Source organism: Rhinatrema bivittatum, chromosome 2 (genome assembly GCF_901001135.1).
Source record: "Rhinatrema bivittatum chromosome 2, aRhiBiv1.1, whole genome shotgun sequence".
NCBI lineage: Eukaryota > Metazoa > Chordata > Amphibia > Gymnophiona > Rhinatrematidae > Rhinatrema > Rhinatrema bivittatum.
Genome location: NC_042616.1, coordinates 646,081,979 through 646,108,459, shown reverse-complemented (window position 1 = coordinate 646,108,459; position 26,481 = coordinate 646,081,979). Strand labels below are relative to the sequence as shown.

Below are 26,481 nucleotides of genomic sequence, written 5' to 3'. Positions count from 1 at the left end.
ATTTATAAATATATTGAAAAGTAAGGGTCCCAATACAGATCCCTGAGGCACTCCACTGCCCATACCCTTCCACTGAGTAAATTGTCCATTGAATCCTACTCTCTGTTTCCTGTCTTTTAGCCAGTTTGCAATCCACGAAAGGACATCGCCACCTATCCCATGAATTTTTATTTTTTCTAGAAGCCTCTCATGAGGAACTTTGTCAAATGCCTTCTGAAAATCCAAGTATACTATATCTACAGGTTCACCTTTATCCACATGTTTATTAACTCCTTCAAAAAAGTGAAGCAGATTTTTGAGGCAAGACTTGCCATGGGTAAAGCCATGCTAACTTTGTTCCATTAAAACATGTCTTTCTATATGTTCTATGATTTTGATATGTAGAAAACTTTCCACTATTTTTCCTGGCACTGAAATCAGGCTAACTGGTCTGTAGTTTCCCGGGTCGCCCCTGGAGCCCTTTTTAAATATGGGGGTTACATTAGCTATCCTCCAGTCTTCAGGTACAATGGATGATTTTAATGACAGGATACAAATTTTTACTAATAGGTCTGAAATTTCATTTTTTTAGTCCTTCAGAACTCTGGGGTGTATACCATCTGGTTCAGGTGATTTACTACTCTTAAGTTTGTCAATCAGGTCTACCACATCGTCTATGACGCAGATTTGGTTCAGTCCATCTGAATCATTACCCATGAATACCTTCTCCAGTACGGGAACCTCCCCAACATCCTCTTCAGTAAACAGCGAAGAAAAGAAATCATTTAATCTTTCCGCGATGGCCTTATCTTCACTCCTAAAGAAATAACCGCCAGTTCTTATTTACTTAACCCTATTCTGTAGACGTAAACTTTTCATGAAGACTGTAATCTGTAAGCATCTGTATTTATTATAAGAATTTGTATTTACTATTTATATTTATTATTTAGCTATTAACATTGTTCTGTTACCACTTGGTACTATTTCTCTCCTTTACCTCAAACTCTAAGTTCCTACTAAGTTAGCCATGTTATTTATACCCAATCGTTGGATGTAATTGTATATTTGTTTAATTGTTCAATCTGTTTGATGTAATTTTCTGATCCTTGTTCTGTGTAAACCGAAGTGGTATGCACTAGTGCATGAACTCCGGTATATAAAAGCCTTTAAATAAATAAATAAATAAATAAATAAATAAATAAGTGCCCCTTTTACCCCTCGATCATCTAACAGTCCAACTGACTCCCTCACAGGCTTTCTGCTTCGGATATATTTTAAAAAGTTTTTACTGTGAGTTTTTGCCTCTACGGCAACTTCTTTTCAAATTCTCTCTTAGCCTGTGTTATCAATGTCTTACATTTAACTTGCCAACGTTTATGCATTATCCTATTTTCTTCTGTTGGATCCTTCTTCCCATTTTTGAATGAAGATCTTTGGGCTAAAATAGCTCCTTTCACCTCCCCTTTTAACCATGCCGGTAATCAATTTGCCTTCTTTCCACCTTTCATAATGTGTGGAATTTGCCTCTAGCTGTGTGGAATGTGCCTCTAGCTGTTCCATCTCCTGCAGCTCAGAATACAGCTTCGGCCCTACATGCATTGTGGATCCACACCATTGAAAGCTCAAAGAGGTGGCTGTCCATGCAAAGAAGTCTGCGGACATTCATCGCAGACCTGCTCCTGAATTCCAAACAGGCGACAGAGTGTGGCTTTGCACACACCACATTCACCTGAAGCTTCTGTAGCAAAGCTTGGCTCCCAGGTACATTGGGCTGTTCCCTGTTATCCGATGTATTGGCCTTCCTCCCAGCTTAGGAATCCATAATTCTTCTTTCCATGTATCACTTCTCAAGCCACTGATCCTCTGTTGGCCTTCACGCAAGATTCCTGAACGTCTGCCCTAGTCACCAAGACCAAGACACTATCGAGTACAAGAGGTTCTCAATGTTCATAAGAAGGGTCAAAAGTGGGAATATTTACTCTCATGGGAAGGATATGGTCCTGAAGAAAATTCCTGGGAACCAGCTGTCAATATCCTTGATAAAGATCTGCTTCAACAAATTCATGCCGCACATCCTGGGAAACCTAGACCTCCAGGAGGGGGCAGTAAAGGGGGGAGTACTGTTACACTTCCTGGCCATCACAGGCCCATGGCTTGGTTCACTCACCCCTAGAAGCCAGCTCTCCAGGCTGGCCCCTTCTCCTTTGGTGGCACGGGCAGTAGCTCCCGCTCTTGTTCTGCTCTCTTGATTCCCAGAGCACCCCGTGTGGTGGGGAGTCCCTCCAAGCCCACCATGGCCTTTCCCCCGCCATGTAGATAGATGCCACCACTGCCTCCTTAGGCGCGCACAAATCTGAATTTAAAGGGACAATGGCGGGAAAGCCACCTGCTGCCTCTTCCGATGAAGTCATCAAACACTCCTATTTAAGGAGAGCTCCGGTGGTCAGACCGCCTTGGCAACAGGTCTCCATGCTGTTCAGCTGTGCTCTGCATTCCTGCATTCCTGATCCTGCTTCAGTTCCAGTTCCTGATCCTGCCTCAGTCCCAGTTCCTGTTCCTGTCCTCCTATACCTTTCAGATGTATTCGTTGACACTGACCAATTGCCTGGACTTGACTTCGTGCCTTGCTGACTGCCTCTGACCTATTGACTTTGTGCCTTGCTACCTGCCTCTGACCCTTTGCCTGGACTCAAACTCTTGCCTTGCCACCTCATCTGATTCTTCACCTGGACCTGACTTACACCCCTCGCAGGTACCACCTTCCTGTCTGGATTCCTCTCCCTATCAAGCTGACTCTCTTCTGCCAAGCCCTCTGGTTCAGCCTCTCAGTCTCGCCAGCTTTATCCCACAGTTGGACTCCTTCAGTTGCTGCTCTCCGGTGTCCCATCCTCTGGCCGTCCTTACAAGATCATCCACGCGGAGGCCCACCTAAGTCCAGCTGGCCCCGGCACCCAAGGGCTCAACCTGCAGGGGACGAGGGCTGGTATTGGCATAGGTCCAGTTGGCCTCCTCTTCCCGTCTGGCCTCACCTCCCAACGGGGAGGACAAAGGTAGCACCAACGCTACCTCAGGTCAAGGATGTTGTGGGACCGCAGGTAGCGGACCCATCTCTGGTGGTATATGTGTACCTCTGGGCGACGACGCAGCTGCAGAGGAGCTCCAGCAAGCGCCGAGGCAGGTGAGAGGCATCCAAGTGTAGGCTGGTGTAGATGGACCTTCACCACCACCGCACCTGTGCACAGTAGAGAGACTCAGACAATGCAATGTTTGGTCTCATCTGGAACACAGAAGCTGATGAGACAAGATACCAGGATGAAGGCATGGAATTCCAATCAAGAACAGAGTGCCAACGAGAAGCTAGATTCAGAGAAGTCCTAAGAAGGACTGGCTCATTGCGAAGGCCAGGAAGGAATGACGATGAGCCCATTTTGAAGGGAAGAAGGGGCGACTCCCACGATGCTGTCAGAAATGGACCTCCTCCCTTGCTGGCCCTTTAAAAGAAGAAGAGAGAGCCGGCCTTGCCCCTAGGAAGGAAGCAGGAAGTCTAGGGCCATGGACAGTGGCCCTGCTGTGACGCCAAAGACTGAGCTGAAGGAGGAGCAGGCCCCGAACTGGAACTAGGCCTCAGGACAGGCCCTGAAGACACAGGCGGTTCCCTGCCACTGAAGGTAAGCCAGGGATGGCTCCGGCTGTCAGGCGAGTCCAGGGATGATGGCCCTCTCCCGCGGAGGGCTCAAAGTAAGGATTGTGATCTCTGGGCCAAATGGGGATGCTGAAACGTGACTCCTGCCACATGAAGGACCCTTCGGCGGCCTCCGGGCCGTGGTGGACATCACAGTGTGGCTCCTGCCACAAGAGGAGATGCAAGCGCGGCCTCTGGGCTGCAAGGGAGGTGGAAGCGTGGCTCCTGCCGCACAGGAAGCACGTCGGCGGTCTCCGGACCGCTTGCAGGGAAGTAGCACGGCTCCTGCCGCCTGATGAAATGCTGACGGCCTCCAGGCCATATGAAGAGTGCAGCGCGGCTCCTGCCATAGCTGCAGCAGAAGGGAGAGAAGAGCAAAAGAAGGTGGAGAAGTGGTCTGTGGCACCTGTCACAGGCCGAATCGCAACAAAGGGTTCACCTCCACGACAGCTTTGCTTAATTCTATTGCCTGTAAAAGGCAAAGGAATAGTGAATGTCTAATGAAGCCATGAGGTTTTATTTTGGAAAATAGAAGCAAGACCAAATTTTGAATCACATACACACATTAACACTGTGCTCATTGCTTTGAGGGATCAGGCTTCATATTTGGAAACTAGTCACAAAGGGGAAGATTTTCAAAAGGTTTAACTGGCTATCTTCCAGAATTAGCCAGTTAAACCTAACCAGTTAAAAATTTCTCTTCCCCCCTTCTGATTGGCTAAATCTAACAGGTTAAATGCACAAGGCTCCTAAATTTAGCAGGTTAAAAGAGAGGCAGGTTGGGGTTAGGGGCGAGGCTAGATCAGAGGACAGAATGTATCCAGTTAGCTCTGATTTTAATTCTGGTTGTACAAATAAGCCCAGCTGGTTAGGTCTGACTCAAAATCCAGTTGAAGATAACCAGGTAACATTATCCCAATTATCTTTTCTGCTCAACGGGCTTTTGAAAATGGACCCAACTGTATAAAGGAACACAGTTCAAGTATACAATATTACTATTTGATTTTGAATGAAATTACTAATTTACTGACCCTTAAAACTGCAAGAAAGGCAAATGAAAAAGCACATAATAAAATCATTTGGCAAGATGACAAGTATATGTCCCGTAACTCTCTTCATAACCTTTGCATTAGGTTATCTATTATAGGTCAGCATGTGTTTGGCCTAATGCCACCTATTCAAGCCCATACTTCTTTCTCAATAAACCCTTTGTTGGGTATACATACCTGGCCTGCACAACTTGGAAAAAAATGATACACTACCCAAATGTGACCTCATACAATGTATCAAATAACCATTTTCTTCAGTTTTTAAAGTGTATATTTTTCACTCAGCAGTCATCCTGATGTCTTCCATTTTCTGTAAAATTTGCACAAGGCACTTTAACTTCCCTGAAATTGGACAGTCTTGCCTCCTTGGAGTTCCTGCCTGCATCTAGGGAGGTGAGCCATGATGTGGGTGAAGCCCTGCCCATTTGACCCCCTTGATGATAACATTCTGCTTCATAGGGAATGCCTCGAATGAGCTGCACACTGCACTTTAAAAGCACAAGGCACTTTAACTTTGCAGGAACTTAAACAGTTTTGCCTCTTTTGAGTTCCTGCTTGCATCAGGATCTACGCCTGGAACAACGTAGATCCAACATCATTGGATCTACGCCTGGAACAATGTCTTCTTTCCTTCAGAAAGAAACTGAAAACTTGGCGGTTCTCTCAAGCCTTTCCAGTATGAGACTCTCCCCAACTAACAATGACTTGCAAAACAATTGTATATAGTTGCCTGTTGCGCATTTCCTTAAAAAGGGTTATCTTAATCTAATTCCTTCTACTTTCAATTGTCCTGAACTACTCTCCCTGTTCATTGTAACTTTCTTTCTTATTATTTATGGTTTTACCCTGGTTTTGATGTAAACCGGTACGATAAGACATGGTCTTGAGCATCGGTATATTAAAAAGAATTTAAATAAATAAAAAATAAATCAGGAAGGTGAGAAGTGACATAGACCTAAGTCCTGCCCCCCTCCGTGGGTCAATGGATCCTCTTGACAGTGCCATCCTCCTTCATAGGGGCTGTCTTCAGGTGGGCTATGCCTGGCGGGCCCGTGCTGAATGGCACGCCAAAAGGCATGGTCCTTTGTGCATCCCTTCATGTGCCTCCTGGGGTTCCTTACTTGGGCAGCTTCTGCTTTGATTGTGTAAGTTTTATGAGGATTCTATAAGTCTAGGAGCTAGGTTTTATAAAAAATATGCTGCTCAAAAAAAGGGATGATTTATTTATTTAAATTGTATATTCTACAACTTCCTTGCACTTAACATTCAGAGGGGATCACACAATTAAACATAAAGCAATTGGAGGGGAGGAGGGGTCAATTTGCTTCTAATTATATATGTTTAAGGTTGGAAGTAATCAGAGATGTTTAGATTTTGTGCAAAGAAGCTTCTTCCAAGTTCTACATAGTGTTTCCTGGTTGGTATAGGTTCCTTTGAAGAAAGATATTAGCATAATTACTGGTTTGGGTAGGAATGCTTACTAGTCAGGTACCCAGTATAATGGGGCAAGAAGGGAGCAATTTTTATTTTCAGTCCTAGTAAGTCCAAATGTTGTTAATGCTACTGGTAAAAATCTACATTTTATGTTAGCACCATATCAGCTAAAAATAAACTGGAATTTTTACATGACTAGGGAAATGATTTTTATCTTTAACAGAAACATGGTTGCATGCTAAGGATACAATAACTTTGGAACATCTATGCCCTTAAAGGTTCACTTTTGTGAATGGTCCATGAGTAAGTACAAAAGGTGTTTGTGTGGGGTTAGGGAGGAAGTTATTTTAATTTATAGAGAATGCTTTGTGGTTAAACACATTTACTTACACTCTGTTAAAGGAGTGGAATATTTATTCTTGAATATTATACGCTCCCTTCAACTTGGCATTTTATTGATAGATTTATCCCCTTCACAGGCTAAAGAGCTGATTGATGAGTTTCTGGGCTTAAATCAGATGCTATTCTTGTGTCACCTATCTTTCTGGTGATGGGCGATTTCGACATACATGAGAACCCCAGCCTTCTAGGGAGAGAGAGATCATGCTTAGTATGATGAATATGGGCTTTGTGCAAATTATTGATTCTCCAACACATTAGGCAGGTTGGTCTTTAGACCTTAACTTTATTTAAAGGATGCACTGGGGCTGCTAAGCATTTCTAGCCCAGTTATTAGCCCAGTACCATTCTGGCCTCCATGCTCCCAGGATTTCTGGGAATGAATAGAGAGAAATTTGTTTATCATAGGATCTGGATATGAGTAAAGGTTTAGAAGTTTTTGGCCCTACTCCTGAGGACTACCATCAGGCAAGAGTGCAAGACTTAGTGAGATCTGGAATTCAGATTTGAGTTCTAGAATGGAGGTGATTGCACTCTCAAAATCTGAGAGAATGGGTCTAGGTTGTCAGCTCCTTGGTTTTTGAGGAAAATTATGAACCCAAAAACAATTAGCTAGGATATTAGAGAGAAAATGGACAGTAAAGAAGAAATTTGATAATCTGAATGAGTGGAAGCAACATGAGATTGGCTAAGTAATAGCACTTAGATGAGATGATTCAGACATCCAGGAAAAGGCCAAAAGAACTGTTTGTGATTGTCAAAAGGCTGATGAGGATTCCTAAAAAAGCCATCAAAATGGAAAAGTCAGAGGAGTAATGTCATGATTTTGTAGATTATTTCCAATGTAAAGTTGCAAAAGTAATATCAGAATTTGATATAGATAGTTATACAGGAGGCAATCAGGCTGATTGGTAATTGTTAAAGAAAGGAGAAGCATTCAGATTGGGTGATTTTATGGGAGGGGAAGGAATAGGTGGTGATTAGGTTCAGGGTGTGGTAACATTATACAAAAGGTGGAGGAGGAAGATGAGAGATGGAATGTTTTCTCTTGTATTAGCTTTCTAAGTCAATGAGAGTCATAAGCGGTGCCCTAGATCTTGCCCTTCAATATTAATGATGTTGGCCTGTGGTGCATTATTGGAGCGGTTAAAGTTATTTGTCAATGCTTGTTTGGTGGAAGGAAATTTTCTGACTCTTTTGAAGAGGCCAAAGTTAAACTGCTGTTGAAGAAATTTTCTTTAGATACTAAAGTCACAGATAACTATCAACCAACCTGTTGCTGATCTGAAGTTTTCAGGAAATGTTATTGAAAAAGTGGTGACATAACAACTGACTGGTTTCCTTAAGGAGCTTGCAATTATAGACATGCTTCAATCAGGTTTTCTAAATTCAGGAAGCAGATATTTTATTGGTCTCTGTGCTAGATTATGTCTATAAGGAAGTGGATAAAGGTCTTTTTAGACCTCACTGCTGCCTTGGATACCATCAGTCATGACCTATTGTGGTATTGTTTGAGGTTAAAGGGGATATCAAATAAAGTTTAACAGTGGTTTTTGTCATTTCTCTGAGACTTTTTTCAGCAAATAGTTATGAGGAAGGCCTGGTTCTTGTTATGGGTAGTGTGGTGTGCCTCAGGGTTCCATCCTTTCCACATATTTATTTAAAATAAAATAAATGTAAGGTTTTGTGGGCTTTGGGATTGAATTTCCATTTCTTTGCTGACAATATCCAGATCTTCTTGCCAATTGCACAAAACAGAGTGGCTGATTTTGAGAGACTGAACAGAGGTTTGGGTATAGTAGCTGATTGGCTTCTGAATTATACTGTTATGGTTATATCTGTTGTGCAGCCTCCCCTCCACCAGGGGTCCTCAGCGAGCCTTATTCACAACTGTGCAAGTTACCTCCTTGCTGATCACATGACATCTCAGTTCCAGTCCTACTTAACCCAGCCTGTCCATTCTCTCAGTCCCTCTTAATTGTGTCACTTAGGCTCCTTTTCCTAGCCATCTTTGCCTTGCTATCCTGCCTTGACTTATAGCTTACCCAGGCCTCCTACCTTGCCTTGTGGCCTACCTTTGCTCCTGCCTTGCTCTTTACCTTTCCAGGCCTTCTAGTTTTCTCTGTGGCATTCCAGGCCTACCTGCTTTAACCCCGTTTTTGGAAGTAGTTACTCCCTTCAGGCACACAAGTACCTGAAGGCTCCAGCTAGTTTATTCCATCCCATTTATGACTCTCAGTCCCTGGGGGTGGGGGGATTCTTTTTATGGGGGTAAGCTCTTGCTTGTGGCCCAGATGATGGTAAAAGATTGCTAGTGTGTGTATACTGTATTGGTGCTTCCCATGAGGTGAGAGACTGTAATAACTCAGACAGGACCAGGTCTGGGTGTTAAAATGATAGTTTACTAATTGGTAATCATAAATTAAAGGCCATTGTTCAGAAGGGTGAATTGACATCTGAATGATGGTACATGTATGTTTTCCTCTGTAGTTAGATGTCCTTTAATCAGATCTCTGGGTAGAGCCCATGGTGAGTTTAAATGCACTAACTCTCCCAGCAGCTATCTGGGAATCCTACTGGAGGGGTCCCCAATTTTACTGCAAAAATCCTACCTTAGTTCATCTTCCTCGGACACCCAGCCTATCCTGGTCCCCTGGTGTTAGTATGTAGGTATGTGAATCATGTGCCCGATCGTCTTAACGATCGGGTTCGGCTGGAGGGAGAAAAAAATCTGATCGGTGGAGATGTGAATCGGAATCGGTTCCGATTCACATCGTTAATTTTTTTTTAGTGAGGCCCAACCCTTTAAAATTGACCCCTTACCTTCCCCCACCCTCCCGAATCCCCCCAAAACTTTTTACGAGTACCTGGTGGTCCATTGGGGGCACGGGGACCGATCTCCCACTCTCGGGCCATCGGCGCCATTTTGGCTGCCACTCAAAAATGGTGCCAATGGCCCGTTAAAAAAAACCCCCACCCGACTCTTTAAAAATGACCCCTTAGCTTCCCCCACCCTCCTGATCCCCCCCCAAAACATTTTAAAATTACCTGGTGGTCCAGTGGTGGTCCCGGGAGCGATCTCCCGTTCTTGGGCTGTCGGCTGCCACTCATAAAGATGGCGCCAATGGCCCTTTGCCCTTACCATGTGACAGGGTATCCGTGCCATTGGCCGGCCCCTGTCACATGGTAGGAGCACTGGATGGCCGGCGCCATCTTTAAAGATGGCGGTGGCCATCTTTAAAGATAGCAGTGGCCATTTTTACGATGTTTTTGTGTGCCATTTTTCCCGCCCTCCCCCAAAACAATAAGAGAACCCCACGAACAATTTCCCGGGGTTTTCCTATCGGTTTCGGGGAGCCCCCGATTTCTGATGAGTTTGAAAATATCGTACGATATTTTCAATCATCAGAAAAACGATTCACATCCCTACTAACTAGCCTTGCCTCCAGCCCTGACTGTATCCAGCTCCCAACTTGTGTCTGACTCCAACACCATGATGTTCTCTAGAAGTAAAGTCTTACCAGTGTTACGCTCTCCTCCTCCAGAGGGGAGGAGTTAGCAATCTGTTATCGCTCACCCCGCCAGGAGGGCGGAGTTAGCATTCTGTTCTGCATTTCTCCTGAAAGGGGGAGGAGTAGCAATCTGTCATGATCTGCTCCTCCAGAGGGGAGAAGTTAGCTATCTGTAGTGCTTACCCCGCCAGGAAGGCGGAGTTAGTAATCTGTTAGCGAACTGTTGTTAGATGCTCCTGTAAGGAAGGAGGTAGCAATCTGTTATGGATCAACTCCCCAGGGAAGAGGAGTTGGCAATCTGTTCAATGATACTCTTCTGAGGAGAGGAGCTAACAATAGGTATATTGTACTTCGCTACTGAGATAGCAATCTATCTTGCCTCCGCTATGGAGTAGCAATCTGTTATATATAGGCTGCTGGCAAGTCCCATAGAAAAAGAAGGTAGCTATCTATATAATACTTCCGTAAGCGGTGTTAGTGGTTGGTATTGGTTGGCTCCCACAGAGTGACATTAGTGTAAGGAAAGACCACTTGGAGGAAATGGTGAATCCCTGGGCCAATGGCAGATGACAGCGCTCCCAGGAGGAGATCCTGAGAGGAACCACCGGCTAGGCTAGAATATGAAATAAACACAAATAGTTCTTTATTAGGCTGGAAGCTGGACCTCCAGTGGTGGCAGTAGTGAGTCGATGTGGCCGGCAGGGCTGAAGTCCTTCTGATACTGGAATATAGTCTCTGGGTTGCTGAGCTGTAGAGAGAGACTAGAAGTAGTGCGTAGACAGGGTATACTGGATACAAGATGGTACACTCACAATAGTAGATGTCTGCAATGGTCTCTATGCCACAGAGAGTCTTCAGTATATTCAGGAACAGGATCCTTAGGTGAGCACTGGTTCCTATAAACAGTCTGTAATAAGAACTCACAATAGCTGTATATGAAATGGCTTCTAAAGTAGAAGAGAATCTGTAAAGGATTCTAGAATCATGGGCCCTCGTGGAGCAAGTACCAGTTCCTATCTGCAATCTTGCCAGTATAACTCTCGATCTCTGTACCTGCGATAACATCTTGGATGGAAGGGAGTCTTCAGAGCTATAGGAATGTTGGCCCTCATGGAGCGAGTACCGATTCCTATCTACAATAGAACTCACTGTGTTCACGTCTGAGATCACTTCCAGGCAATGAGGAGTCTTCTGAGTATTCGGGGACGTAGGCGAGTTGTAGAAAATTACTTTAAAGGGTTGGGATGGGGTTTTTTTGGGGGGGGAATGAATGTATTTTTGACATATGAACAGATCGGGGGCCTCCGAGAATGGATGTATCGGATTTGGGCCCCTACGAATCTGAATCCCGAATGGGACGAATCCATCCCTGCTGCACATCCCTACTAGCTAGGTTATTTCCTCCTGATCTGCAGATGATTCAGCAATTGAGATCATTTTTGACAGTTAAGAATTTTACTACAGTGACCCATGCATTAGTTACCTCCTGGGTAGACTATTACAATGCTTTTTAATAGGGTTACTTCAGGGAACCCTGACAAGATTGCAGCAAAGAACATGGAAATTTGGAGATACAGAAATTATGTGACATCCTTGATGATGCAATTTTATAAGTTGCATTCAGGGTACTGGATCATGTTTGAACTCTTATCATTGACACATAAGGCCATGAATAGCTTGGGTCTTGAGAATCTGAAATTGTGTTTGGTGCCATATGTCCTGTCATAGAGTTTGTGCTCCTCACAGGAAAAAATCTTAGTTGTTCCAACAGTGAAAGAAGTCTTCTTATAGGACTTTAGGTGAAAAGCATTTTTGGTGGTAGCCCCATTGCTATGGAACAATCTCATTACATAAGAACATAAGAACATGCCATACTGGGTCAGACTAAGGGTCCATCAAGCCCAGCATTCTGTTTCCAGCAGTGGCCAATCCAAGCCATAAGATTGGCAAGTACCCAAAAACTAAGTCTATTTCATGTTACTGCGGCTAGTAATAGCAGTGGCTAATTTCTAAGTCAACTTAATTAATAGCAGGAACTCCTCCAAGAACTTATCCAATCCTTTTTTAAACCCAGCTACACTAACTGCACTAACCACATCCCCTGGCAACAAATTCCAGCGTTTAATTGTGCGTTGAGTGTAAAAGAACTTTTTCCGATTAGTTTTAAATGTGCCCCATGCTAACTTCATGGAGTGCCCCCTAGTCTTTCTATTATCTGAAAGAGTAAATAAGCAATTCACATCTACCCATTCTAGACCTCTCATGATTTTAAACACCTCTATCATATCCCCCCTCAGCCATCTCTTCTCCAAGCTGAAAAGTCCTAACCTCTTTAGTCTTTCCTCATAGGGGAGCTGTTCCATTCCCATTAGCTGAAGAAAGATTATTTAGAACTCTGCAAGATGGTTAAAATGTGATTGATACTGCATATCAGTTGTACATTTTGAACTGTATAAGCAGATGGAAGGATTTATCAGAGATCTTTGAGAATTATGGATGCTTGTTGAAGTTATGATGTGGTTTGCTAGAATGTACATATTCTAATTTTCTTTTTTTTATCATATGCTATAGGTGTTTTAGCGGAAGGAGATGATGGTTAGAAAGTGGGTGGGGAGTTCTGTTTGGATTATTTAAGTTAGGATGATTAGGGGGTTGATAGGAATTATATGGGGATGATAGTGTTACCTGATTATTTTATTATGTCTTAGTTATATGTTATGTGATGATTTTTAATTCTGGAAACCACTTCAAGTTTTGTATAGAGTGTTGTATAGAGTCTCGCAAAATAAATAAAATAATTTTCTGACATTAAATGCTGCATGTAAAGCTTCTATGTGTTTTTGATATTGACATCTTTAAACACTACTGCTACTACTATTACTACTTATTGCTTCTAAAGTACTAGTAGACACATCTAGTGCTGTAGAGATATGTATATTAGAGACTGTCCCTTCTCTGTGGACCTTACAATCTAATCAAGACAAATCTACATAACAAACAAGAATCTACAGAAAATGTATTTATAACAGAAAAGTAGTTAAAGACTTAAAATCAGCCTCAAAAAAATTGAATTTTTAGACTGGATTTCAATGTAGCCAGAAAAGGAACATAACATACCAACTCAGGAAGTCTGTTCCAGGCATATGGTGCAGCAAGGTGGAAGGTGCAGTTGGTAGTGGAAGAGAAGGGCACAGATAAGAGCGAATCACCCAGAAAATGGAGTTCATGAGGAAGGGTGTAGAGAAAGAGAAGAGAAAATAAGTAATGAGGATCTGCAAAGTGAATGCATTTATAGATAAGAGAAGTTCAAACTATGTGCAGAGGAGGCATTGTAATGATTTTAACAGCCCTTTTGCCATCCTGCGACCAATACTACGATTGGAATGGGAACTTTATTTTTGATAATGTCTAGTGCCAGTCTCCTGAAATAGGACCACTTCAACAAAGGGGAAAGCTGACAGTTGCTCAGCAGCACATGGTTCGGAGGGAGGTATCTTCAAAGGATACTAATGAAGCATTAGAGTTAGAGCATTCCAACAGAGAGGTTCCAGTAATAAGAAAAGTAGTCTGTGTCTATAATTAAAAACGTCTCTGAGCTAAAAGATTCAAATTTATCCCTGACATTTAAAAAGCATAATGTAAATACAAAGAAAAAACTTTGAAATGTTTTGGGAGAATTAGAGTATATAGAAGTGAATGATGACATAGACTTAATTGTCATCTCAGAGACATGGTGGAAAGAGTATAACCAATGGGATAGTGCTATACCAGGGTACAATTATATCGCAATGACAGAGAGGAGCACATTGTTGGCAGGGTGATGCTTTATGTCCGGGATGGCATAGAATCCAATAGGATAAAGATCCTGCATGAATGCACAATCAAATCTTTATGGGTTAAAATCCCTTGTATATTGGGGAAGAGTATAGTGATAGGTGTATACCACCATCCACCTGGCCAAGATGTTGAGATGGACAATGAAATGTTAAGAGAAACTGGGAAGCTAACCAATTGGTGGTGCATTAATAATGGGAGATTTCAGTTACCCCAATATTGACTGGGTAAGTGAAACATCAGGACATGCTAGAAAATTAAAGCTCTGGATGGAATAAATGACAGTTTCATGGAGCAATTGGTTCAGGAACCAGTGAGAGAGGGAGCAATTTTAGATCTAATCCTTAGTGGAGTGCAGGATTTGGTGAGAGGTAATGGTGGTGGGGCCGCTTGGCAATAATGATCATACTATGATCAAATTTGAATTAATGACTGGAAGGGGGACAGTAAGTAAATCCATGGCTCTAGCACTAAACTTTCAAAAGAGAAACTTTCATAAAATGAGAATAATATTAAAAAAAAAAATACCATCCTAAAAGCACAGTCCGGATGTATTCCATGCCTTAAGAAAGGTAGAAAGAAGGGAAAATGATTACCGGCATGGGTAAAAGGGGAGGTGAAAGAAGCTATTTTAGCCAAAAGATCTTCATTCAAAAATTGGAAGAAAAATCCAACAGAAGAAAATAGAATAAAGCATAAGCATTGGCAAGTTAAATGTAAGACATAGATAAGACAGTCTAAGAGAGAATTTAAAAAGAAGTTGGCCGTAGAAGCAAAAACTCACAGTAAAAACTTTTTAAAATATATCCGAAACAAAGCCTTTGAGGTAGTCAGTTGGGCCATTAGTTGATTGAGGGGTTAAAGGGGCAATTAAAGAAGATAAGGCCATTGTGGAAAGATTAAACAATTTCTTTGTTTTGGTTTTTAAGAACATAAGAACATAAGAAATTGCCATACTGGGTCAGATCAAGGGTCCATCAAGCCCAGCATCCTGTTTCCAACAGTGGCTAATCCAGGCTACAAGTACTTGTCAAGTACCCAAATACTAAGTAGACCCCATGCTACTTATGCCAGTAATAGCAGTGGCTATTCCCTAAGTCAATTTTATTAATAGACGTTAATGGACTTCTCCTCCAAGAACTTATCCAAACCTATTTTAAACCCAGCTATACTAACTGCAGTAACAACATCATCTGGCAACAAATTCCAGAACTTAATTGTGCGTTGAGTGAAAAAGAATTTTCTCCAATTAGTTTTAAATGTGCTACTTGCTAACTTCATGGAGTGCCTCCTAGTCCTTCTATTATCTGAAAGAGTAAATAACCAGTTCACATCTACCCATTCTAGACTTTTCATGATTTTAAAGACCTCTATCATATCCCCCCTCAGCTTTCTCTTCTCCATTAGTCTTTCCTCATAGGGGAGCTGTTCCATCCCTTTTATCATTTTGGTCGCCCTTCTCTGTAACTTCTCCATCGCAACTACATCTTTTTTGAGATGCGGCGACTAGAATTGTACACAGTATTCAAGGTGCGGTCTCATCATGGAGCGAAACAGAAGCATTATGACATTTTCCATTTTATTAACCAGTCCCTTCCTAATAATTCCTAACATTCTGTTTGCTTTTTTGACTGCTGCAGCACACTGAGCCGACAATTTCAGTGTATTATCTACTATGATGCATAGATCTTTTTATTGGGTGGTAACTCCTAATATGGGAGCTAACATCGTGTAACTACAAAATGGGTTATTTTTCCCTATATTGCAACACTTTGCACTTGTCCACATTATTTCATCTGCCATTTGGATGCCTAGGATTCCAGTTTCGCAAGGTCCTCCTGCAATTTTTCACAATCCACTTGTGATTTAACTATGAATAATTTTGTATCATTTGCAAATTTGATTACCTCTCTCGTCGTATTCCTTTCCAGATCATTTATAAATATATTGAAAAGCACTGGTTGTAGTCCAGATCCCTGAGGCACTCCACTGTTTACCCTTTTCCACTGAGAAAATTGACCATTTAATCCTGCTCTCTGTTTTCTGTCTTTAAACCAGTTTATAATCCACAAAAGGACTTTGCCTCCTATCCCATAACTTTTTAGTTTTTTTAGAAGCTTCTCATGAGAGACTTTGTCAAACATCTTTTGAAAATCCAAATGCACTACATCTATCGGTTCACCTTTATCCATATGTATATTAACCCCTTCAAAAAAATGAAGCAGATTTGTGAAGCCAGCCTTGCTGGCTTTGTTCCATTAAATCATGTCTTTTTATAAGCTCTGTGATTTTGATCTTTAGAATAGTTTCCTCTATTTTTCCAGGACTAAAGTCAGGCTCACTGGTCTATAGTTTCCTGGATCACCCTTGCACAGTTCCTGGAATGTGGCTTCTTTTTGACCTAGTACGACGGCCTGAGGAGAAAATGGCGGCATTGATCGGGCTCAGGCAGAAAGTGCGCTACTTCAGTACCAGTGTGATCAGGCTAGTGTCACAGCTAGTTAAGCCTCCAATACAGATATATGGACTGGAGGGTCACTATGATACTGCCCTCTACTCTGCAGCCTCAAAGCAGATGAAGCTGGAACAGGTGGAGAAGGAGCTCAGCAGAGTATTGGCACTCATCTAGGACTCCAAAATGTCTGCCATCCTCATGAATCCTCATGTGAAATGGGCCCTCAAACAGAAAAATGTGCCTGATACGTTAGCAAAAGAGAAGCTGTCCCTTGTCACCATTACCTTTATCAATGTGCTTGTTGAGAATGGATGCCTGAGCCAGACTCCAGCTGTGATTGGTCTTTCAGTAAAATTATGAGTGCGCACCATGGAGAAGTGTTGTGCACTGTCACAACTGCTGGGCCCTTGGAATCTTCTACTCTTACAGAATTAAAAACTGCTCTGAATGGTTTCCTATCCATTTCCTGGAGCCCTATTTAAATATTGGGGTTACATTGGCCACCCTCTAGTCTTAAAATTTTCCAAACATCAGTAAAATATTTCAAAACAGCAGACACATCAAATAACATCCAATAATTAAAACTAAGTCTAAAAAGAAATCCCCTGCTTTCTATACCTGGGAACTTTAGACTCCAGACAACCTGAGATTGTCATGGATTAATCAGGGATAAGAGGTGTGCACAAACCTTCTACTCTAAGAACATAAGAACATAAGAAATTGCCATGCTGGGTCAGATCAAGGGTCCATCAAGCCCGGCATCCTGTTTCCAACAGAGGCCAAACCAAGCCACAAGAACCTGGCAAGTACCCAAACACCAAGAAGATCCCATGCTACTGATGCAATTAATAGCAGTGGCTATTCCCTAAGTAAACTTGATTAATAGCCATGAATGGACTTCTCCTCCAAGCACTTATCCAAACCTTTTTTGAACCTTAACTGCACTAACTGCACTAACCACATCCTCTGGCAACAAATTCCAGAGCTTAATTGTGCATTGAGTGAAAAATAATTTTCTATGATTAGTCTTAAATGTCTTAAATGTGCTACTTGCTAAATTCATGGACTTCCCCCTAGTCCTTCTATTATTCAAAAGTGTAAATAAACGATACACATCTACTCGTTCAAGACCCCTCATGATCTTAAAGACCTCTATTATATCCCCCCTCAGCCATCTCTTCTCCAAGCTGAACAGTGGAAAAGGGTAAACAGTGGAGTGCCTCAGGGATCTGTACTTGGACTGGCTGCTTGGACTGGCTGCTTTTAAATATATTTATAAATGATCTGGAAAGGAATACGATGAGTGAGGTTATCAAATTTGTGCATGATACAAAATTATTCAGACTAGTTAAATCACAAGCGGATTGTGATCCATTACAGGAGGACCTTGCAAGACTGGAAGATTGGGCATCCAAATGGCAAATGAAATTTAATGTGGACAAGTGCAAGTTGTTGCATATAGGGAAAAATAACCCTTGCTGTACTTACACGATGTTAGATTCCATATTAGGAGCTACCACCCAGGAAAAAGATCTAGGCATCATAGTGGATAATACTTTGAAATCGTCAGCTCAGTGTGTGGCAAACAGAATGCTAGGAATTATTAGGAAGGGAATGGTTAATAAAACGGAAAATGTCATAATGCCTCTGTATCGCACCTTGAATACTGTGTACAATTCTGGTCGCCGCATCTCAAAAAAGATATAGTTGCAATGGAGAAGCTACAGAGAAGGGCGACCAAAATGATAAAGGATGGAACAGCTCCCCTATGAGGAAAGACTAAAGAGGTTAGGACTTTTCAGCTTGGAGAAGAGACGACTGAGGAGGGATTTGATATAGGTGTTTAAAATCATGAGAGGCCTAGAACGGGTAGATGTGAATCGGTTATTTACTCTTTCAGATAATAGAAAGACTAGGGGGCACTCCTTCAGTACCCTAGAATGCATACCGTCCGGTCCAGATGATTTGCTACTCTTTAGTTTGTCAATCTGGCCTACTTCATCTTCCAGGTTCACAGTGATTTTTGTTCCAAAAAGGATTGTAACCAATCTAAGAATGTCCATCTGATCAATTGTGTCAAATGCTGACAATAAGTCCAATAGGACAACAATCTTTCCCTTAATAAATACATAAACATCCATCCATAAATAAAACAGAATCATGTAAAACCAATTTGATTATGTACCATTGTTTTTGCCTTTAGTAGGGTGCTATATAAATTTGGCAAATAAATAAAATGAATAAGGTTGGGGGTGGAGGTTTCCTTACCCTTGAACTGGTCCCAGACCCACTAACTTCCACCCCATTCTCCTTAAAATTCTTGACTAATTCTGTAGGGAAGTAAGAAATAATTTTATTCTTTTCCCACTCCATTCCTGTTTTCCCTTGCATTTTCCTTCTTGACAGTATCTATGTAATCAGTTTAACTTTCACCTTCTGAAACATGTCCAATCAGTTCCCTGAAATCTGGACGGGGGGGGGGGGGGGGGGAAGAGGGTCCCAAGCATTACTCTATCCAGTTCACAGTCTGCGACTGGGGGGGGGGGGGGGCACTATCTTCCTGTGGAACTTTTATTATTCTTTGGTAGAGCAGAACACACTTTGAAGTCTGGAGATTTCACCCTTGGTTCCTCATTCCATTTTCTTCTGGTAACTTCAGCTCTCACCTGGTTGATAAGAGAGTAGAGTTGTTCATATTGTGCAGTGTTCAGGTTGATGAATGGGGTATCTGCACCATACTCTTTTGTTGGGCAATGAATAGCATATTTCTATGGTGTCATCCTTGGGAATATTGAGTTTACTAGATGGTAGATTTGTGAGTGATGTTTGAATGCTTTGATTTATATGTGTGTGAGGTGGCATTTTGTTTATAAATTGATCATCCTTATATTTCCTTGTTGGCATTCATTGTATAAGGATATGGATGCTTTTCTTTGTTATAATGGATTCTGATGTGTTAGGAAACATTAACATCATGACCCAGTAAACTAATTCTGTACTTAGATAAATAGCATGGATATTATTTGAGAGCATTACGTTACAGAAAAAGTGATAACCATAAAGGTGAACAAGCTGCTGAATGGAGAAAAATAATGAATGCTAACACATAACCTCAAAACAGAACAATAGATACCATCTAAGAATTGAGCTACAGTATTTGACCTTTTTCGCAAGAAGATAAATAGAGGCTTAAAACGACAAGGACAAATGTCATGTTAATTCATTGGTGACTTCAAATGTGCTTACCCTTGAGAAAACTCCAAGGCCTAGTACACTGATAGTGTTTAAAAATAAAATAGTGAATGCTTTTTGCCAAAACACACTTTAGATTAGACTTTAGATATGAGACAGCTTTGTATTTTTTTTTCCAGGGGAAGTCCAAGATGATACCTTGTTTTAATCCCAACACTTTATTACCAGGTAGGTATTATTCCTCGCATTGCATACTATACATGAAAACATCATACTGTCATGCATGTTTCACTGCTGATCTCATGAATGGAGAATGATCATTTGGAAGGCAGATGGATTTGAGGTTTCCTGAAGGAACTCATTTTTGGGAGGTCATCCTGATGATATGAGTGCTTTTCAGTCCTTTGGATGGGACCGGTATGCAGGCAAAAAGAAGTATTAACTATATTTGAAACTGTTTGCTTTTAGTGTTCCACTAACAATAACACTGGATTTGAAAGCCAACCCTTTCGATCATTCCCACCCCATTCTGTACCTTTTTTTCCATGTATTTTCATTGTTGCTCTCTATTTCTAAAGGTATAATGGGAGTAGAGAGGTACCATATTAGTCTCTCAATTATCCATTAGCTATAATGAGTGCTTCTCTAAACTTGCACAAAGGCAAAAAGGCAAGTGAGAAAGAGACAAAGGTAAATAAATTATACTAGCAACTGTACCTGTTCTACGCTCGGGCAGCGAGCCTTTTTATTGGCACATATGCTCTTGTATGGAAGCGTTATCTGAAAAGGAAAAATGAAATTGTTTTCACCCAGGGCAAGGGACGTGGAGTCACATTTGCTAAAGCCAGGGCTATCGGCGTTAGCTTCGCGTTCCTCTTTACTCTTGGGGGAATTCTGCGGAAAAAAATTTAAAATTCTGCACACAAAAACTGAGAATTCTTCGCAAAAAAACTGAAAATTATGCAAAATTATGCAAACTTTATATTGGTCAAAATAACACAATTGACATGACAGTCTTTAAGTAATTACAGTTTAAATTATTAAAGAAAAAAGTTATTACTTAAAGTTGCAGAATTTTAAATATTTTGAGCAGAATTTCCCTAGAAATTCACTGTAAGAGTGTCCCTTCCACACCACATCCCCTCATATAGGCTCTCTCTCTGAAACCCACACTCAAGCATCCCCCGCACTCCCCCTCTTACCAACCAAGCTGTCTCTCGCACTCCCCCATACCCCATCTCCTCTCTCGTACACACGTTCTCTCTCACTGGCATCCCATTCTCCTCATATAGGTTCCCTTTCTATGAAACCCACATTCAAGCATCCCCTCACCCACCCTCTCTTACCTCCCATGCTCTCTGTCACACCCTCCCCACCCCCCTCTTACCAACCATGCTCTCTGTTACCCCCCCCCTCTCACACACACATTCTCTCTCACCGGCATCCCCCCCATGCTCTCTCTCACACCCTCTTGCTCTCTCCCACCCTTCCCTCCCTGACACACATTCTCTCTCACCAGCATGCCACGGGACCCGTGCCGTTCGCAGCGAAGATGAAGGCCCGGTGCGCCATTCACAGCACAAGGGGGCCTTCCATTTTCGCCTTAAACAGAAAATAGCAGCAGAGACCCTGGCATGCCGCGAACGGAGCGCGTTCCGATGTGGCACACGGGGGCCTTCATCTTCGCCACGAACGGTGCACCAGGCCTTCATCTTTGCCGCGAATGGAGCGTGTGCCACGGGATGCGCTTCGTTCGCGGCATGCCAGGGTCTCCTCAGCTATTTTCAGCCTGTCCCGCGATAGCTGCTGCAGAATTCCCCCAGGAGTACCTCTTTTACCTGGTGTTGCGGCGGGTTTGAGCTTCCAAGGCATCCAGTGAGCCGCCTGCGCCCCAAGCCCGATATATGATAGCGCCATCTATCGGCGGGCTGGAGAACATGCGCGAGCACTGACGGACACACTACCAAGCCTGATATGTTATGGATAATTCCTCCTTCATCTATGCCTCTTCCATAGATCAGCTGTGTTGTTGTTGGAACTCATTAATGGAGGATTCACTCAGTCTACCTTTAGAGTATATTTTAAAAAAAGGAGGGAATGGCTTCTAAAGAATCACAACCAGACAGCATACAACAATTCCATGAGGGGGAGGGGGGCTGTAGAGCGAGTTCTGTTCTGACTGTTTTTTCGGAGTTAATAGAAAGAAAATTGATAGGTAAAAAAATTTCTCTTCAGTTAATGCACCTCAAGCTGTCAATACCATTGGGATATATCTTAGCAGTACCTTACTGGGCTTAGCAAACCTCATCTGCCGAAGGCTACATCTACAAAGGTCTATGTGTCTGTCCTGTGGTACTTTATGGAACTGTGTACAGAACTCTAGGTAGATGCATTGCATATCTTCTCAACTCAGGTGTGAATGTTTTTCACAGAAGATGTTGTTTTTCTAGTAAAATGCACTGCAATGAAGCTTGAAGGCAATAGGTGTTCTGTAGATTGGTAATGTTTTGTTTTCAGCCCCAACCTAGACAAAAAGTTACAGAGATTTTTAGAAAAAAACAAAACAGAGAGTTAAAGAAGTATGCTCTCTGAAGATTCAGAAAGTAGAACTTTGCGTCCCTAGGAAAAAAGACCATGAACAAAACATAGGCAAGACAAATTTTTGGTTAACCTGAAAACTCAAATTAAGATCTGTGACAAAGCTTGGAACAATGCACAACAAAACTTTGTCAACAAAGTATTTAAAAAAAAAAAAAAAGAGAAGCAAACTAAGGCCATTGTAACTAAACAAACTGCTGCCATGAAAAACCATCTTAAAGATAAAAAAAAATCAAAGAAAACCACTAATATATTAAGAATCAAATGATACAAGCATCTGTAAAAGAGATATGCTGAAAGGGTGAAAGAAAATGAAAGAGGGCTTGTAAAAACTGGAGGAATGGTCCAGGGTTTCAAAAATGAGCTTCATTGCTAAAAAGTGTTAAATCATGAATTTGAGATGCAAAAATCCATGTTAGAAGGACAAGTACAGGAAATGACAAACAAAAAAAGATCTAGGAATATCATCTGAGATGACTTTAAGGCAGCCATTCTGTGCAGTAAAGCAAGTGGGAAAGATAATAGTATGCTTGATTGCATAAGCAAAGGTATTGTAAGCAAAGTGGACCCTTGCTGCTGTGGCGAGGTTGATGCAGCCAAGCCCCGTAGGCCCTCACCACAGCTGGTGGAGGTTCTCTTGTGGGAGACTGGTCTAGGGCTTCATCTTTACCAGCCCCTTTCCCTGCAGGTTGAGCCCTTGGATTCCGGGGGCTAGCAGGACTTAGCCGAGAGTCTCACAGAGAATGGGGTAAGTGATAGTCCAGGGCCAGGCAAGGGTCAGAGGCAGATAGCAAGTAACAAGGTCAATGTCTAGGCATGGGGTCAATGGCAAGGAGCAATCTTGGGTAGTCAGAGTTCAGGCTATGGGTCAGCAGTGGGTGGCAATCCAGAATAGTCCATGTCCAGGCAAGGGGTTGAGAAGGGCAAGGGTAAAGCCGGACAAGTTGGAAGAATGGCACAAGGCTGGAAGGATGAGACAAGGCTGACAGGATGAGGCAAGGCTGGAAGGATGAGGCAAGCTGGAAGGATAAGGCAAGGCAGGCTGTTGTTGTCTGTGGAGAGCATCCTGAAGCATCCAGTATCCCCCATCAAATAAACTTGCCATAAAGTGGGCTGGATTTTCAAAGGATTTACGCGTGTAGGGGGGATTACGCGCACTGGGCCTATTTTATAAAGGCCCAGCGACGCACATAAAGCCCCGGGATGCATCTAAGTCATGGGGCTTTACAAAAGGGGCGGTCCGGGGGTGGGGCAGAGGCAGCAGCCATTTGCCGCTGTTTCGGAGGATCGTGTTACGTCAGGCTGCCGGCACGCACAAAAGGTAGAATAACAATTTTGGGGGGGTTAGAGTAGGGCTGGGTGGGGGAAAGGTTAGGGGAAGGGGTGAGAAGGTTAGTTTAGGGGGAAGGGAACTGGGGAAACCCGCAGGCATCGGCGCGCTCAGGGTGCACAATTGTGCACCCCCTTGCGCGCACCAACCCTGATTTTATAACATGCGCCCGTATGCTATAAAATCTGGTGTACATGTATGCGCACCGGGTAGTATGTGCACATGTACACCCACGCATATTTTTTAAAATCTACCCCAATAGATTTAAGAGGACAAGCCAGGTAAGAAAATGTATTTTTATTGCCCCAGTAGGGCATGATAGGTGTGTCTGATAGAAGGCCTCATTTTATTGTGTGCGATAAAAACTGCACTATTAGCCGCAATCTGAGATAATGGCTGTGGACCTGTGATAAAACCTTTTTTCCCTTGTAACGCAAAAAAAAAAAAAGTTGTATTTATTTCTGACATTAAATCCCACGTATTAAACTATCATGGAATGTGGTAGGATGCCTTAATTTGCATTAACTCCTCCCACTTGCATACTAAGATTAAAATGTGCATGCTAGCTTGTGTTGTGCTATTTATTGCATGCGCAACATGTGTTAGACCTCATTTAACTCGCGTTAAAGCCCGTACGCATTTTGATGACCTACCCCGTAAATTTGTACCCGAAGCAATGGAGCGTGAAGTGACTTGCCCAAGGTCACAAGGAGTGGCAGAGGAAACATGAGCGAAACTTCTTTACTAAGAGGTTGGTAGATGCCTGGAATGACCTATAATCAGAGGAAATGGAAACCAGTACTGTGACAGAATTCAGGCATGCTTGAGACAAATATAAAGGCCAGCAGAAGGAGCAAATTTGTCCATATAATATTACTCACAAAATCCCAGTTTGCACTACCTTTATCCTCACTAACAAGAGGCATTCTGGGACGAGGGGAGTTGGGGCAGTGAATGCATTAGCTTGCAATTTTTGAAAAAGTGTATGCCTAAATATACCTGCACCAAATATATTTCCTGAGCAGGTGTAACTTTTGGCATTTACATGTTTACACTGGGACAACCCACACATTTTCAAAGCAGATTTATGCACATGCCTTGAAAATTGGGGCACAAGTCTTCAGACTGTTATAAAATTACCCTCAAAGGCATGCACATAAATTAACCCAAATAAGCTACACTCTTCTAAAAGAAGGTGTAACTTTATGCAAGTTAATCTATATGAATACTGGGCCAAATACTTGAGCATTTTCAAAGAAAACTTATGCACACAAGTTACATGCAGAATTTAGCTCTGCCACCATAGTTACAAAATTACCTCCCTAAGTCCAAGTCACTTTTTTTGTGAGGAGATGACTCATAACCATTTTACCTTTATCGTTTGATCCAGATTCCTCCAGGTCTACCAGAGAGCTGGGGAAGTCAGGAGAACGTACCCTGAAAGTCATTAGGGGAAAGAGCGGACCTAGTCGTCATTGACCTGAGAATTTCATCTTATGATGGTCTCCCAGGGTATATTAACCATGTGACCTCTGGAGGAGGATGCAGAATGCATAGAGGGACTTGTGCCTTGGATTAGAGACTCTCCAAAACAAAGGATAGAATTCTATGAGAAGGGCAGAAGGAACTTAATTTCACGGTTTGCAACATGTTATCACATTTTGGGCAGTGTTTCCCTCACTTGGAGACCTTGCTTTTCTCCCTACGGAGTGACCCTAGTTTGGGCTCACCCAGCATAGCATATTGCTTTTCTGGAAGACATTGCAGCTTTTTGCTGAGGTAGAAGTGGATATTGATCAGAAGACTGTGCTGAGGTAATGGGAGCTATGATTGGCCAAGTGGCTGGCTTGGAGCACTTCAGGGACACTATGCCCAAGAAACTTAACTAAAGTTTGGTGGTTATTTTGAAAGCTGATTAGTTCCAGGCAAGCAGCTCTGGGATCCCAGGCAAGATAGACCATCTTGTTTTATGGATCCAACTGCCTGCTGCAGCCCTGCGAGGCATAACATATCAGGGACCATTCCAGCCTCTCAAGAACCTCCTCCAAGACCAGCAGTGTCCCTGCCTGACAGCACAATGCATGATGGATTGATTCAACTGTGCTATTATCACTGACAGAAGCACTAAATCACTAGTGCTGTCCTCTGGTTTTGCAGTATAAGCACCTCTTAGAAACATACAAAATCATAAAACTTTAAAAAGTATGGCCACTATTGCACAGATGAAGATCGTTGTCTATCCCTACTGAGGCCTGTTATTACTGTGGCCGCAGGTGGCCGCGGCCGACCCAACTCACATCCTGCCATTCCTGGCCCTCCACTCCAGGTGAACTCACGGCTCTGGCCAGCCACTGTCGCCATGCTGTTCCTGGTCCTCCCTGCTCCACATGGTGGCTAGGATGCCGCCAACCCACGCTCCGACTCCGTGCCATCTATTCTCTACTTAAAGGGCCAATGGCTGGAACTCCTGGGCTGTCCCAGACTGATGACATCATTACCTTGTGATATTTAAGCACCTTCTTTGGCCTACACAAACTGACTTGGCAACGAGTTCCCTGACCTCTCTGGTGCTTGTTCCTGTCTCTCCGTACCCACAGTTCCTGCCTTGGATCTCCACTCTCTGATCTGGACTCTGGCTCAAGTACACGCTCCTCAGGGGCCTGCTGGTGCTTCCTTTCCGGAGACCTGGTCTCCAGGCTTCCCCGCTCCTCGGGGTAGCACCAGCATTGCCTATCAGAGATCCCGTCTCTATGCTTCCCCGCTCCTTGAGGCAGCCTCTACTTTACCACACCGGAGACTTTGACTCTACACTTCTCCGCTCCTCAGGGCAGCCTCTCCGTCACTTCACCAAAGACTTTGACTCTACACTTCCCCGCTCCTCGGGGCAGTCTCTACGTCACTACACCAGTAGCTTCACTCTACGCTTCCCCGCTCCGCAGGGCAGTTTACGTCACTACATCAGAGACTTGATTCTGCGCTTCCCCTCTCCTCGGTGCAGCCCCTACGTCATTACACCA

At 42.9% G+C, this 26,481-nt stretch overlaps 1 protein-coding gene and 1 pseudogene across 1 annotated transcript in view; both read left to right on the top strand.

Annotated features, from left to right (window-relative positions):
• Window positions 1-26,481, top strand: part of CA8 (carbonic anhydrase 8) — a 246,188-nt gene that overhangs the window by 137,730 nt on the left and 81,977 nt on the right. Inside the window, exon 6 of the mRNA XM_029591353.1 lies at window positions 19,716-19,764. Coding sequence (XP_029447213.1) covers window positions 19,716-19,764 — 49 coding nt within the window. The remainder of the gene's footprint in view (window positions 1-19,715; window positions 19,765-26,481) is intronic.
• LOC115085989 lies at window positions 16,291-16,826 on the top strand (annotated as a pseudogene).